Source organism: Tachyglossus aculeatus, chromosome 3 (assembly GCF_015852505.1).
Source record: "Tachyglossus aculeatus isolate mTacAcu1 chromosome 3, mTacAcu1.pri, whole genome shotgun sequence".
Lineage (NCBI taxonomy): Eukaryota > Metazoa > Chordata > Mammalia > Monotremata > Tachyglossidae > Tachyglossus > Tachyglossus aculeatus.
The window spans coordinates 61,582,582-61,597,832 of NC_052068.1; the positions used below are offsets into that span (position 1 = coordinate 61,582,582).

At 46.6% G+C, this 15,251-nt stretch overlaps 1 protein-coding gene across 1 annotated transcript in view; it reads left to right on the forward strand.

The window, feature by feature from the left end:
• Positions 1 to 12,098, forward strand: part of TET1 (tet methylcytosine dioxygenase 1) — a 222,720-nt gene extending 210,622 nt beyond the window's left edge. The window contains exon 11 of the mRNA XM_038743394.1: positions 10,899 to 12,098. Within this exon, the coding sequence (XP_038599322.1) occupies positions 10,899 to 12,013 (1,115 nt within the window). The 3' untranslated portion in view covers positions 12,014 to 12,098. The remainder of the gene's footprint in view (positions 1 to 10,898) is intronic.
• Positions 12,099 to 15,251: the final 3,153 nt, after the last annotated feature.

Here is a 15,251-nt window from a genome sequence, read left to right on the forward strand (position 1 = left end):
AGCCACGCTGCTTCTCTATATAACATAATAATAATGTTGGTATTTGTTAAGCGCTTACTATGTGCAAAACCCTGTTCTAAGCGCTGGGGGGGATACAAGGTGATCAGGTTGTCCCATGTGGGGCCCACCGTCTTAATCCCCATTTTACAGATGAGGGAACTGAGGCACAGAGAAGTGAAGTTGCCCAGGGTCACACAGCAGATATGTGGGGGAGGTGGGATTCGAACCCATGACCTCCGCCTCCCAAGCCCGTGCTTGAGCCACGCTGCTTCTCTACAATAAGCGCTTAACAAAATACCCCAGTCAGGGAGAGTGGTTAGCACAGTGCCATTTGTACTCCGTCACCCGTGTGCCTTCTGGAGCGATGATTCAGTCAACCCGTCGTTCGGTCGTATTTACTGAGCGCTTACTGTGTGCAGAGCACTGTACTAAGTGCTTGGGAGAGTACAGTATAACAATATGACACAGTCCCTACCCACAGTGAGCGTACAGTCTAGAGAGGGAGACAGTTATTAATATAAATGAATTACGGATGTGTAAGGAAGTGCTGTGGGGCTGGGAGGGGGGATGAATTTCATTTATTCATTCACTGTCGTATGTCTTGAGCGCTTACTGTGTGCAGAGCATCATCATCATCATCATCAATCGTATTTATTGAGCGCTTACTATGTGCAGAGCACTGTAGTAAGTGCTTGGGAAGTACAAATTGGCAACATATAGAGACAGTCCCTACCCAACAGTGGGCTCACAGTCTAAAAGGGGGAGACAGAGAACAAAACCAAACATACTAACAAAATAAATAGGATAGATATGTACAAATAAAATAAATAAATAAATAGAGTAATAAATATGTACAAACATATATCCATATATACAGGTGCTGTGGGGAAGGGAAGGAGGTAAGATGGGGGGGATGGAGAGGGGGACGAGGGGGAGAGGAAGGAAGGGGCTCAGTCTGGGAAGGCCTCCTGGAGGAGGTGAGCTCTCAGCAGGGCCTTGAAGGGAAGAAGAGAGCGAGCTTGGCGGGTGGGCAGAGGGAGCAGGGCATTCCAGGCCCGGGGGAGGACGTGGGCCGGGGGGTCGATGGCGGGACAGGCGAGAACGAGGTACGGTGAGGAGATTAGCGGTGGAGGAGCGGAGGGTGCGGGCTGGGCTGGAGAAGGAGAGAAGGGAGCTGAGGTAGGAGGGGGCCAGGGGATGGACAGCCTGGAAGCCCAGGGGGAGGAGTTTCTGCCTGATGCGCAGATTGATCGGTAGCCACCGGAGATTTTTGAGGAGGGGAGTAACATGCCCAGAGCGTTTCTGGACAAAGACAATCCGGGCAGCAGCATGAAGTATGGATTGAAGTGGAGAGAGACACGAGGATGGAAGATCAGAGAGAAGGCTGATGCAGTAGTCCAGACGGGATAGGATGAGAGCTTGAATGAGCAGGGTAGCGGTTGGGATGGAGAGGAAAGGGCGGAGCTTGGCAATGTTGCGGAGCTGAGACCGGCAGGTTTTGGTCATGGCTTGGATGTGAGGGGTGAATGAGAGAGCGGAGTCGAGGATGACACCAAGGTTGCGGGCTTGTGAGACGGGAAGGATGGTAGTGCCGTCAACAGAGATGGGAAAGTCAGGGAGCGGGCAAGGTTTGGGAGGGAAGACAAGGAGCTCAGTCTTTGACATGTTGAGATACATACAGAGCACTGTACTAAGCGCTTGGAAAGTACAATTCGGCAACTGAGACCATCCCTATGCAACAGCGGGCTCACAGTCTAGAAGGTGGGGAGACAGACAACAAAACAGAACAAGTAGATGGGGTCAATGCCATCAAAATAGTTAAATAGAATTACAGATATATACACACCATCCATCCATCAATCAATCAATCAGTCGTATTTATTGAGCACTTACTGTGTGCAGAGCACTGTACTAAGCGCTTGGGAAGTACAAGTCGGCAACACATAGAGACAGTTCCTACCCAACAGCGGGCTCGCAGTCTAGAAGTTGGGGAGACTGACAACAAAACAGAACAAGTAGACAGGGGTCAATGCCATCAAAATAGTTAAATAGAATTACAGATATATGCGCATCATTAATCAATCAATCAATCGTATTTATTGAGCGCTTACTGTGTGCAGAGCACTGTACTAAGCGCTTGGGAAGTAGAAGTCGGCAACACATAGAGACAGTCCCTACCCAACAGCGGGCTCACAGGCTAGAAGGGGGAGACAGAGAACAAAACCAAACACACTAACAAAATAAAATAAATAGAATAGATATGTACAGGTAAGATAAATTAGATTAATAAAATAAATAGAATAATAAATAGGTACACATACATACACCAGTTCTTTGGGGTGCAGGGGTAGAGCAGAGGGAGGGAGTAAGGGCAGATGGGGAGGGAAGGAGGAGGAGCCCACTGTTGGGTAGGGACCGTCTCTATATGTTGCCAACTTGTACTTCCCAAGCGCTTAGTACAGTGCTCTGCACACAGTAAGCGCTCAATAAATACGATTGATGATGAGGAGAGGGAAAGGGGGGCTCAGTCTGGGGAGGCCTCCCAGAGGAGGTGAGCTCTCAGTAGGGCTTTGAAGCGGGGAAGTGAGCTTGTTTGGCGGATGTGGGAATCGGGAACTGGATCCAAACTGATTTGCTTGTTTTCACCGAAATAATAATAATAATAATGATGGAATTTGTTAAGCGCTTACTATGTGCAAACCACTGCTCTAAGCGCTGGAGCGGGATACAAGGTGATCAGGTTGTCCCACATGGGGCCCACAGTCTTCATCCCCATTTTACAGATGAGGGAACTGAGGCCCAGAGAAGTGAAGTGACTTGCCCAAAGTCACACGGCTGACAATCGGCAGAGCCAGGATTAGCACCGTGGTGCTTAGTACAGTGCCTGGCACAAAAATAAGTGCTTAGCAAGTACCACTATTATTATTATAAATTATTATTATTATAGCTTAGCAAATACCACTATTATTGTTATATATTATTAGTAGTATAAGAAGCAGCATGGCCTCGTGACAAGAACATGGGTTTGGGAGTCAGAGGTCATGGGTTCTAATCCCAGCTCTGCCATTCTGCTGGGTGACCTTGAGCAAGTCACTTAACTTCTCTGTGCTTGTTACCTCAACTGTAAAATGGGGATTAATGATGATAATATTGATGATGGCATTTATTAAGCTCTTTCTATGTGCAAAGCACAGCCCCATGTGGGACAACATAATGACCTTGTGTCTACCCCAGTGCTTAGAACAGTGCTTAGCACATAGTAAGCATTTAAGAAATACCATTATCATTGTAGCATAGCAGCGTGGCTCAGTGGAAAGAGCCCGGGCTTTGGAGTCAGAGGTCATGGGTTCAAATCCCGGCTCCGCCAATTGTCAGCTGTGTGACTTTGGGCAAGTCACTTCACTTCTCTGGGCCTCAGTTCCCTCATCTGTAAAATGGGGATGAAGACTGTGAGCCCCCCATGGGACAACCTGATCACCTTGTAACCTCCCCAGCGCTTAGAACAGTGCTTTGCACATAGTAAGCGCTTAATAAATGCCATCATTACTATTATTATCATTATTATTTTCATCATCGTCGTCATTGTTATGGCCTGGTCCCACTAGACATTCCCCTAGTAATAATAGTACTGCTAATTACTAGTAATTAGTACTAATTACTAATAATAGTAATAATAAGTACTAGTACTAAGTACTAATAATAGTACTCCCAATTGCTTAGTACAGTGCTCTGCACACAGTAAGAGCTCAATAAATACGATTGATTGATTGATTGATTGTATCTACCCCAGCGCTTAGTACAGTGCTTGGCACATAGTAAGCGCTTAACAAATACCATCATTATTATAATTGTGGTATTTATTGAGTACTTACAATATGCCAAACACATAGGGCAGGCACGTCGGACATAGTCCCTGTCCCACGTGGGGCTCACGGTCCAAGCAGGCGGGAGAAGAGGTATTCCATCCCCATTTTATAGATGAGGAAACCGAGGCATAGAGAAGATAAGCGACTTGCCCAGAGTCCCACTGCGGGAAAGAGGCAGAATTAGAACACAGGGCCTCCCAGCCCTGTCTACTAGGTTACGCTGCTACTCACTCACAGAATATCCAAATTCCCAGCATAATACCCTTTGCGCTGGGCCAGCAGCGGGACAAGTAATGTAGAGGAAAAATAAGTGGAACGGGAAGATGTCCGGGATTTATCTACTCCAAGCGGGGAACTAAACTGCTGAAAAGGAGACGACCGTCCATCCTATTCACCGGGGTCACCCCCCTTTGCTACTGACCCAATCAATCAATCCTATTTGACACAATGGAATAATAGAGAGAGTAGCCGCCGGGATTTGCCCTTCTCAGGCCGATGGCCACTTCCTCCATCAACCGTTTTGCTTCTTCAAAGGACCAGACGGATACTTTCGTCAACGCGGAACGCCTTTTGCCCGGGGCGGTTTCACTGCGTAGACATGAGGCAGATACAAGGAAGTTCTTAGGGGCAGGCAGTTTTCAAAATGTCGAGTGATTCCTTCTGCCACAATCATTTTATGTTCCAGACTAGGAGCTTTCTCTTTCTGGGACTGATGGGTCTAGAGAAACTCAACATTTCCCATCCTGGTTGTGTCAGGAGGTTTACCCGTTACAGGTTTATCAGTAATAGTCTTTATGATAATTATAATGGTGTTTGGTAAGCGCTTAACTATGTGCTAGGCACTGTACTAAGCGCTGGAGAGTCCCTGTGGGGCAACCTAATCATCTTGTAGCCTCCCCAGCGCTTCGAGCAGTGCTTTGCACATAGTAAGCGCTGAATAAATGCTAACTTGTACTTCCCAAGCGCTTAGTACAGTGCTCTGCACACAGTAAGCGCTCAATAAATACGATTGATATATATCTTTATTATTATTATTATTACAAGCAGGTCGGGTTGGACACAGTCCCCGTCCCACGGGGGGCTCACAGTCTCAATCCCCGTTTTACAGATGAAGGAACTGAGGCCCAGAGAAGTGAAGCGACCTGCCCACGGTCACAGCAGACAAGGGGCAGAGCCGGGATTAGAACCCAGGTCCTTCTGACGCCCAAGCCCATGCTCTATCCACTAGGCCATACTGCTCCTCCATGAGGCTCCTACGCTTTGCCGCAGCATTGTAGTAAGCACGGGGAATAATTGAATGGATGAAAACGTGGTCCCTGCCTTCCAGGGGACTCACAAAAGCTCACTGTGGGCAGGGAATGTGTGTGTTTACTGTTCTGTTGTACTCTCCTAAACACTTAGTACAGAGCTCTGCACGCAGTAAGCACTCAATACACCTGATTGAATGAATGAGTTTTAAGAATAAAGGGATGGCAGAGGAGGGGTTGCCAACAGATACATAAGAAGAAACAGTAAGAACACAAGAACACGATAATAATGATCAGTCATTCAAACAGTGGTATTTATTGAGCATTCATTCATTCATTCAATCGTATTTATTGAGCGCTTACTGTGTGCAGAGCACTGGACTAAGCGCTTGGGAAGTACAAGTGGGCAACAGATAGAGACGGTCCCTACCCAACAGCGGGCTCACAGTCTAGAAGGGGGAGACAGACAACAAAACAAAACATGTTAACAAAATAAAATAAATAGAATAAATATGTACAAATAAAATAGAGTAATAAATATGTCCAAACATATATACAGGTGCTGCCAACTTGTTGCCAACTTGTACTTCCCAAGCGCTTAGTACAGTGCTCTGCACACAGTAAGCGCTCAATAAATACGATTGATTGATTGATTGATTGCTGTGTGGAGGGGAAGGAGGTAAGGCGGGGGCGATGGGGAGGGGAGGAGGGGGAGAGGAAGGAGGGGGCTCATTCATTCATTCAATCGTATTTATTGAGCGCTTACTGTGTGCAGAGCACTGTACTAAGCGCTTGGGACTGAGCACATGGTCCCTGCCTTCCAGGGGACTCACAAAAGCTCACTGTGGGCAGGGAATGTGTGTGTTTACTGTTCTGTTGTACTCTCCTAAGCGCTTAGTACAGGGCTCTGCACACAGTAAGCACTCAATACACATGATTGAATGAATGAGTTTTAAGAATAAAGGGATGGCAGAGGAGGGGTTGCCAACAGATACATAAGAAAAGAAGAAACAGTCAAAACACAAGAACACAATAATAGTGATCAATCAAACAGTGGTATTTATTGAGCATGTAGCACATAGTAACTTTGTGCAGAGCACTGTATTAAACGCTTGGGAGAGTACGGTACAACAGAATTAGCAGGCATATTCCCTGCCCATAACAATCACATAACTATTTGTTAAGCATCAAGCACAATTCCAAGCCCTGGGGAAGATACAAGCTATTCTTTTAGACTGTGAGCCCACTGTTGGGTAGGGACTGTCTCTATATGTTGCCAAATTGTACTTCCCAAGCGCTTAGTACAGTGCTCTGCACACAGTAAGCGCTCAATACTTATTGAGTATTCAATACTCATTGAATGAATGAGTTTTAGGAATAAAGGGATGCCAGAGGAGGGGTTGCCAACAGATACATAAGAAAAGAAGAAACAGTCAAAACACAAGAACACAATAATAGTGATCAATCAAACAGTGGTATTTATTGAGCACGTAGCACATAGGAACTGTGTGCAGAGCACTGTATTAAACGCTTGGGAGAGTACGATGCAACAGAATTAGCAGACATATTCCCTGCCCATAACAATCACATAACTAATTGTTAAGCATCAAGCACAATTCCAAGCCCTGGGGAAGATACAAGCTATTCTTTGAGACTGTGAGCCCACTGTTGGGTAGGGACTATCTCTATATGTTGCCAACTTGGACTTCCCAAGCGCTTAGTACAGTGCTCTGCACACAGTAAGCGCTCAATAAATACGATTGATTGATTGATTCAGGTTGGATACAGTCAACTTGTACTTCCCAAGCGCTTAGTACAGTGTGCTCTGCCCACAGTAAGCACTCAATAAATATGACTGAATGAATGAATGAATACAGTCCCTGTCCCACTTGGAGCTCATAGTCTTAATCTCCATTTGACAGATGAGGTAACTGAAGCCCAGAGATATGAAATGACTTGCCCAAGGTCACACAGCAGACAAAGAGGCAGAGCCGGGATTAGAACCCAGGTCCTTCTGTCTCCCGGGCCCGGGCTTTATCAATCAATCAATCGTATTTATTGAGCGCTTACTGTGTGCAGAGCACTGGACTAAGCGCTTGGGAAGTACAAGCTGGCAACATATAGAGACGGTCCCTACCCAACAGTGGACGGCCGTGCTGTTTCCCTGATAGCTCTGCACACAGTAAGCGCTCAATAAATACGATTGATTGATTGATAGTCAAGAATGATAAAAAAAAAATAGGGCATCCTGGCTAGAGGATCGGCATTTCAAGCTATTTCGAGGTTTCGAGTCCGACAGTCACAGTTTGCCATTTGAGTAGGAGTCTTGATAGAGTGTGAGGGCGGGAAGACTTTTTCCCGGGAAGCAGGCCTCAGTGGTCCCGTGCAAGGGGATTGGCCGGAAAAATTTCGATGGGAGTCTCCCGTCAGACCTCTCTCCACCTAATTACCTACCAAGAGCCGTAGCTGTCTCTGTTGGTTTTCCGCTGGTAAGGGATTGGCAGGAAAAATTTCGGTGGGAGTCTCCCGTCAGACCTCTCTCCACCTAATTACCTACCGAGAGCCGTAGCTGTCTCTGTTGGTTTTCCGCTGGTCCTAGGGAAGGCAGGAGATAGTGCCGTTTCCTGTGAACCTTTGCATTTTTGTTTTTTGAATGCTCCCTTCTGAATAGAAGATTGAACCTTTTAACGCCTCTCACTTTCACTGATTCTTTCAGCTGTGGACCACGAATAACTGTTAATAACGTGGAAACCTTTTCACTGTAGTCATTTACCCCTGACACTCTCTTTGCCGAATCACCTTTGTTCGTGTAGAATGGTGTTTCCAAACCAAGAGCCATGAGGTAATTGCCCTGAGATAATAATAGTAACAATAATAATAATAATGGTCTTTGTTAAGCACTTACTATGTGCCGAGCACCGTTCTAAGCCCTGGGTTAGGTACAAGGTAATCAGGTTGTCCCATGTGTGACCTTGGACGAGTCACTTCACTTCTCTGGGCCTCTGTTACCTCGTCTGTAAAATGGGGGTGATGACTATGAGCCCCATGTGGGGCGGGGACTGTGTCCAACCTGATTACTGTTATCCAGTGCTTAGAACAGTGCCTGGCGCGTAGTAAGTACTTAACAAGTACCGTTAAAAAACAAAGTAAAGATGGCACAGATTCAGTCTCTCCAGCCCAGTTCCAGCCTACTTCTTACCCAAGTGGTGGCCAACTGTTCCCTCCTTCCAAGAAAGTGGAATTTTTTTCCTCTTTTCCAGAGGACACCAGCAACAAATAGAGCTTTAGGGCCTATACCCATGGCCGTGAGCACCGCGAGGGCAGCGCCGTTATCTTCACCCTCCCAGCTTTTTGGGCAGGAAATAGGCGGCCCGCCCATCTCTTGAAGCCAGAAACAGGCTAAGGGGGAACCCAGATGGCTACTTCAGTCATCATCATCATCATCAATCGTATTTATTGAGCGCTTACTATGTGCAGAGCACTGTACTAAGCGCTTGGGAAGTACAAATTGGCAACATATAGAGACAGTCCCTACCCAACAGTGGGCTCGCAGTCTAAAAGGGGGAGACAGAGAACAAAACCAAACATACTAACAAAATAAATAGAATAGATATGTACAAATAAAATAAATAAATAAATAAATAGAGTAGAAAATACGTGCAAACATATATACATATATACAGGTGCTATGGGGAAGCACTCCCACTCTGGGAACAGTGACGTTCCCATCCTCTTCACTAGAAGACAGGGCAAGTCGAGGCTGCTCTTCGGGACCCCCAAGGCAGCCCACGCCGGGCAGGGAAGGGAAATTCCTCATCCCCTGGTTGCCCCAACACACACCCTGGGGTAGCAGCTGCCGTGGGCCAGTGCGGTGGGCCGGCACGTGCTTATCACAGTCCGCACAGGCGCCGGAGAAAAAGATTTATCTCCCCGGCCTCTCCTGCGCCTGCCGGCTTCAGAAGCGACGGGTGGGGTAAGTGAGACGGCTGCAGCGGCAGGCGTGGTACTTCACAATCTCTCACCCGCTCTCCCCGCTTTCCCGGATGAGAAGAACCAGAAAGAAATGTTTGTCCTCCTTTCCACTCTCTCTCGCTCTCTTCCTCTTTTCTTTTCTCCCCATTTTTTTCTCCTTCCCTTTCCCCTCATCATCATCGTCAATCGTATTTATTGAGCGCTTACTGTGTGCAGAGCACTGGACCAAGCGCTTGGGAAGTACAAGTTGGCAACATATAGAGACAGTCCCTACCCAACCTTGGGCTCACAGTCTAAAAGGGGGAGACAGAGAACAAAACCAAACGTACTAACAAATAAAATAAATAGAATAGATATGTACAAGTAAAATAAATAAATAGAGTGATAAATATGTACAAACATATATACATATATACAGGTGCTGTGGGGAAGGGAAGGAGGTAAGATGGGGGGATGGAGAGGGGGATGAGGGGGACCGTCACACGCCTTCTCTTCCGTTTAGATTGTATGTTTTTGGCTCTTTCACTCATTCAGTTGTATTTACTGAGCGCTTACTGCGTGAAGAGCACTGTACTAAGCGCTTGGGAAGTACAAGTCGGCAACATATAGAGACGGTCCCTACCCAACAACGGGCTCACAGTCTAGTCAAAGTTTCTGCATGAAACAGTCGCCAAACCCCGGGCTATACTATCAGTGAAGCTTTTCACTTACAGCTAAGGGGGTTAAGTGAGTAGGATCCTCAGATTCTGTCGTTTTTTTAAAAAAAAATCAAAGAACGGGCAAGTATTTTAATTTTTACCATTGAAGCACTTTTCTGAAATCTGTGATCTGTGATCCACTCTTTCCCCATCTTTGCTGAACAGAAGGAAAGCTTTTTGTAAGTCCAGGGATCCAGCAGCCTCCTGAAGTCTGCTGACAAGAAAGCCCGTAAAACCAGCTATTCGGTACGCAGTGTAAACCTCTCAGGATGCTTGGCTTATAAATAGATCGGTAACGGGAAGAAATCAATCAATCAGTCGTATTTATTGAGCTGTACTAAGCGCTTGGGAAGTACAAGTTGGCAACATATAGAGACGGTCCCTACCCAACAGTGGGCTCACAGTCTAAAAGAGATCAGAAGAGAGAGTGTGTCCTATGACAGCAGCTCAAAGAGCGAGAGATTCATTCTGCTCAATATGTAGCTACACTTTCAATTAATTGGACATCAACCAGGTTCCTGGTTTGTTTGTTTGTTTTTCAAATAACTACAGTAAGTAACGTATCATGGCAGTTCCATCTCAGGTCTATTTTTGTAGACTATTTTGCCCAGAGTCACATATCCGTGGACTAGTGGGGAGAGCCCGGAGTTGGGAATAAGAAGGTCATAGGTTCCATTCCCGGCTCCGCCGCTTGTCTGCTGTGTGACCTTGGGCAAGTCATTTCACTGCTCTGCGCCTCAGTGACCTCACCTGTAAAATGGGGCTTGAGACTGTGAGCCCCCCGTGGGACAGGGACCGTGTCCAACCCGGTTTGCTTGGATCCACCCCAGCGCTTAGTCCAGAGTAAGCGCTTAACCAATTTCAAATTATAATCATATTACATTATAATCAAGTATTAATCATAATCAGTTATTAATCATAATAATTATGATATTATCAAATAGCTGGAAACCCTTAAAGGGAAATCATGACTAGCGAGGGCCACTTTAGACAGTACGAATCACGGAATCGGTGGCCGAGCCGTCGTCCTGTGGTGACATATCGTTGCAGAGGCAGGGAAAGGCGGTCGGTATGCTCATCCTCTTGTGTTTTTCCCTGTCTTTCTCTCTGCTTAGGAAACCAAACGGAGACTTTTCAACCCGGGATCAAAGCGGAGTCGCCAGAGCCGGTCTTCTCCATCCGACGCGCCGAAAACACTAAAACCTACTCAGCGATCAAGCAGTTCTCCGCGCACCCGCCGCCGAAGGCAGCCAACTTACCTCCGAGTGCCCCCCCAAAGCCCGGCGTGGCGGCGGCAGGCCCGCTGCGGAAAGACGGCGCGGTCCCCTACGGGTATTCGGGATGGGGGAGCGAGCCGCCCCGCACGACGCCGTGCTCCTCGAGGTGCACTGGTGCCAACGCCGCCGGCGGGGAGAGCCCGGCGGCGCCGTGGCCTCGTGGTTTCGAGGCAGCCGCGGGCCCGGCCCCCGGCGCGGCCGACCCTCCCGCCGGCCCCCTCGAGATGCTCGGCGCCGACGGGCCGACCCGCCAGCCCCCGCTCCTCCGCCCCGCCGCCTCCCGCTCACCCGCTTCCCGCGACGCCGCCTCGCCGACGGCCGGCTCGGCGCCGCGGGAGGCAGGCGACAGGGAGGCCCGGAGCCCGGGCCCGCCCGCGGCGGACGGAGAGCTGCCGGGCCCCGAGCCCGCCGGCCTCCCGGCCCCCGTGGAGCGGGGGGCCGCGGACGAGCCGCCGGGCGCCGGCGAGGAGAAGGCCGAGGAGCTGTGGTCCGACAGCGAGCACAACTTCCTGGACGACAACATCGGCGGGGTGGCCGTGGCGCCGTCCCACGGCTCCGTGCTGATCGAGTGCGCCCGGCGGGAGCTCCACGCCACCACCCCGATCCGGAAGCCCAACCGAAACCACCCCACGCGCATCTCCCTCGTCTTCTATCAGCACAAAAACCTGAACGAGCCGAGGCACGGCTGGGCCGCCTGGGAGGCCAAGATGGCCGAGAGGGCCCGGGAGAGAGAGAGAGAGGCCGAGAGGCTGGGAGCCGAAAACACGGGGGGCGCGAAGCCCGGCGGCCGGAAGACCAAGCCGGCCGGCGAGGGCCCCGAGATCTTCGGCGAGGCGAACGAGTTGAACCAGATCCCTTCCCGCAGAGCGTTGACGGTCACCCACGACAACATCATCACGGTGTCCTCTTACGCGCTCACTCAAGTCGCCGGGCCGTACAACCGCTGGGTCTGAGGGCTTCTTCCTTACCGTTGACTCGGAGCCTTGCCTTGGTGCAGTGTTACCTTTCTTCCAGGTGCTGTTTAAAAGAACAAAACCATGTTGTAGTTTACTCTTTGTTCATCTCAACCATTTTGAGGCTGAGGTAAAGAAAAAAAAAAAAACAACAAAACACCGAAACCCCGGGTTGGGCGGGGGGGCGGGGGCGGGGAAGGGGTTGTTTCTTAACTGTGACTTTATATTTTGACAATTGGTGGTGCTGAAGCACATTTTAAGCAAAAAAAAAAAAAAAAAAAGAGGAAAAAAAGAAGGTTTTATAGTTTTTAATATGTTATTCAAGAACGGTTTGGGTTAGGTTGTTAACCTTGATAGAATCATTCAGTTTATTACCTTTAGGAATTTATACTTTGGTGCTTTAAATCAAGTCTGTTTACTATGAAACAAAATCATTTTTAGGGGGTTTTAACAGGTCCACGTTCGGCGTAAAAATCAAGTTCACAGTGTTAACTCTACACAGCTCTCGGTGCTTAACCACATCTAAACAGTTAAAAATAAGCTGAATTATTACTTCATGGTGCCATTGTTCCAACAACTTCCAATCATTGCTATAAAACTCCAGAATCCGTGTCTGCTTTTGAAAATAACCAATGAAATGTTCTCTCCAGAAAGAGTTCTCAGATGTAGAAAACCATGAATCGTTCTCACTAGTAATGGTTGGAGGCTGTTTGTAAACTGTAAATATATATTTTAAAAGCACTTTCTATTTTTAAAATTAACTTGAAATAGTATAGTCTAAGAATCATATTGTCTATTGTTTGTGCATATTCTACAAAAGAAATCATTTTATTCTTGCTGTGTAGAGTTCCATATTGTTACAACTGCAGTATGTAGACTAATAGTGTATATGGTTTGTGTTGGTTTTTTTTCATTTCTCTTTTGCATTAAAAATATTTGTTACTCATAAAGCAGTAATACAAGGCAGAAACTGCTCATTATCTACAAAATTGAAAAGAAGAAATATCTTGCCGATACTTGTTTGTGTGGCTGTTGGGAGTTCCATGTGACGTTTCGATTGCTTTTAAAGATACGACCTCAGATCGACTTGAGCAATAAGTTTTTAGTCGGGCCACCACCCCATCAATGAGAGGTTTTTTTTTTCTTTTCTCTCCATCTCTCTGTCCCTCTCTCCGTTTCTTTCTGTCTCTCTCTGTCTCCCTTTCTTGCTCTCCCTCCCTCCCCTGAATGGAGATCACAATGTTGCCATTTATATGGCTTAGAGTGGCTTAGATCGCTCCTATTACCTCAAGGTTAATAGGTGGAAAAAATTAACCCCCTAGAATTGCCTTATTGTAAAAAAAAAATCTGATCCGGACAGATATGAATTAAGTATTGAAAAATTTGTATTTTTAAGGAGCCTGGGTAGAATACTTAAAAGCCGGTTTTACCCAAGCCCATTCAAGAAGGCTCTCCAGTCAGAGTGAGATCGCTCTGTCATTTCAAGGTGTTGGGTTTGGGGGTGTTTTGGTAAAAATCGAATTTCAGAAGGCTTAGAAGACATGAATTTAGGTCGGATTAGTTTTGAACTTTGATTTTTTTTTTCCTCAACGTTTCAGCGTGGGGGAAGAAAATACGACGTATCCCCGAGTAGTCAGTGAGTCGTATTTATTGAGCAGTTACTGTGTGTAGAGCACTGTACCGAATACTTGGGGGGGTTGTGTGCAAGATAACAGAGTTTGGTAGACACATTCCCCGCCCACAACGAGCTTACAGTCTAGAATAAGCATGGTTACTTGAGATGTAGAGAACACTCGAAGTAGCCCCTCCGTGAACAAAGTTGTCACTCCGTGTCCGAAATACTACAGCTTCCCGTTCTTCTTTTTCCTTCTTTTATACAACGTATTTATTAAATCTTAGGATAACCGATAACCAAACAGTCAGGAGGTGTTCCGAGCTAAACCTCTATGAAGAATTCTTAATGAGATCTTCCTTTAATGCTGTACTTAATGGTGTGCTATTTAGTGGTGCTATAACAAAATACCCGGATTCTGAAACGTTACCAGATTCCTTGGCTGGATCTGAAACCCCATGGTGCTTTTTCCTTGGAAATGCCATAGGATTCAACCACAGCTGTTACTGTATACTGTTTTGGTGCAAAAAAAAAAAAACACGACCATTGATTTCGTTTTTATTTTTTTCTATTCAGATCCAACTAAAGTTGCAATCGCTTTCCATTGATTTTTTTGTTGTAACTTATTGTATTAAATTGTCTTAAATTCCCTGTGCTGCGAATTTTCGTTGCGAGTTTTTAAAGAGTTCGAGTAAAGGAACGTGAAGGGATTGTACATACAAATGAAAAGTCAAATGCTAGACCATCATCGTGTACCAGCAGTTTTCTGCTTCTTGAATATGTAAAATAGGAGTATTCATGAAAGTTGTTTTAGTCTTTTGTGTGCCTTAGATTTCTGTTTTGAAACATGTATATTTTTGTGAGCCTAAGGTTTCATATACATTTCAACTGTATATACCATAACTGGTTCATTGTTAATTGTTCCAGCTGCTTCAATACGCTATTTATTGATTAGACTATCAGGAATAAACAATTGCCCCTTGTTTAGCATTTTGGTCAGTTTCATATTGGAAATGCCAAATGCACTAGGCTCATTAGAAATAGTGGTGCTCTCCGGTGCTTTCGTTCTGTTTCAGACATGTACCATTTAAAAAAAAGAAGCAAAAATCCTCCACCACTCAAGCGTTAAAATAATTAATAAGTTTCTTAGTGGTACTGCTTAGTCAAAACAGTACATTTTAGATAGTACGCCCATATTTAATCAAATTGACTAGGAAAAGCTACAGGGCAGTCATGTTACCAAGCTTGGAGGACTCTGTTTTTGAATTTCTGCTCGAACTCTTCCCTTGTTCTTCTAAATCCAGGACGGGCTACTGTTGGGACGTTGAGGTGCTAAAAGAAATCCCTGTGGAAAAAGCAAAAACAGCGCGTCCGGCCTTGAATGGCTAACAGTTTGAAAGAACCATTTCGACAGCAGTGTCTCTGTCTGTAGCAAATGGAATCCGTTCTAGAAACCCCAGCTTCTCAAATCAGCGTGGATTTGTGCAGTTGCATAGATCCGCTCCCGATTATCCTCTCTGTGCCCGGATACTTCAGCTTCACGGGCGTGCCCAGAAAAGGGTTTCTGCATTTGGTTGCATTTGGTTACCCAACTGCAGCTGAGTTACTGATTTTTACCCCCAAAGG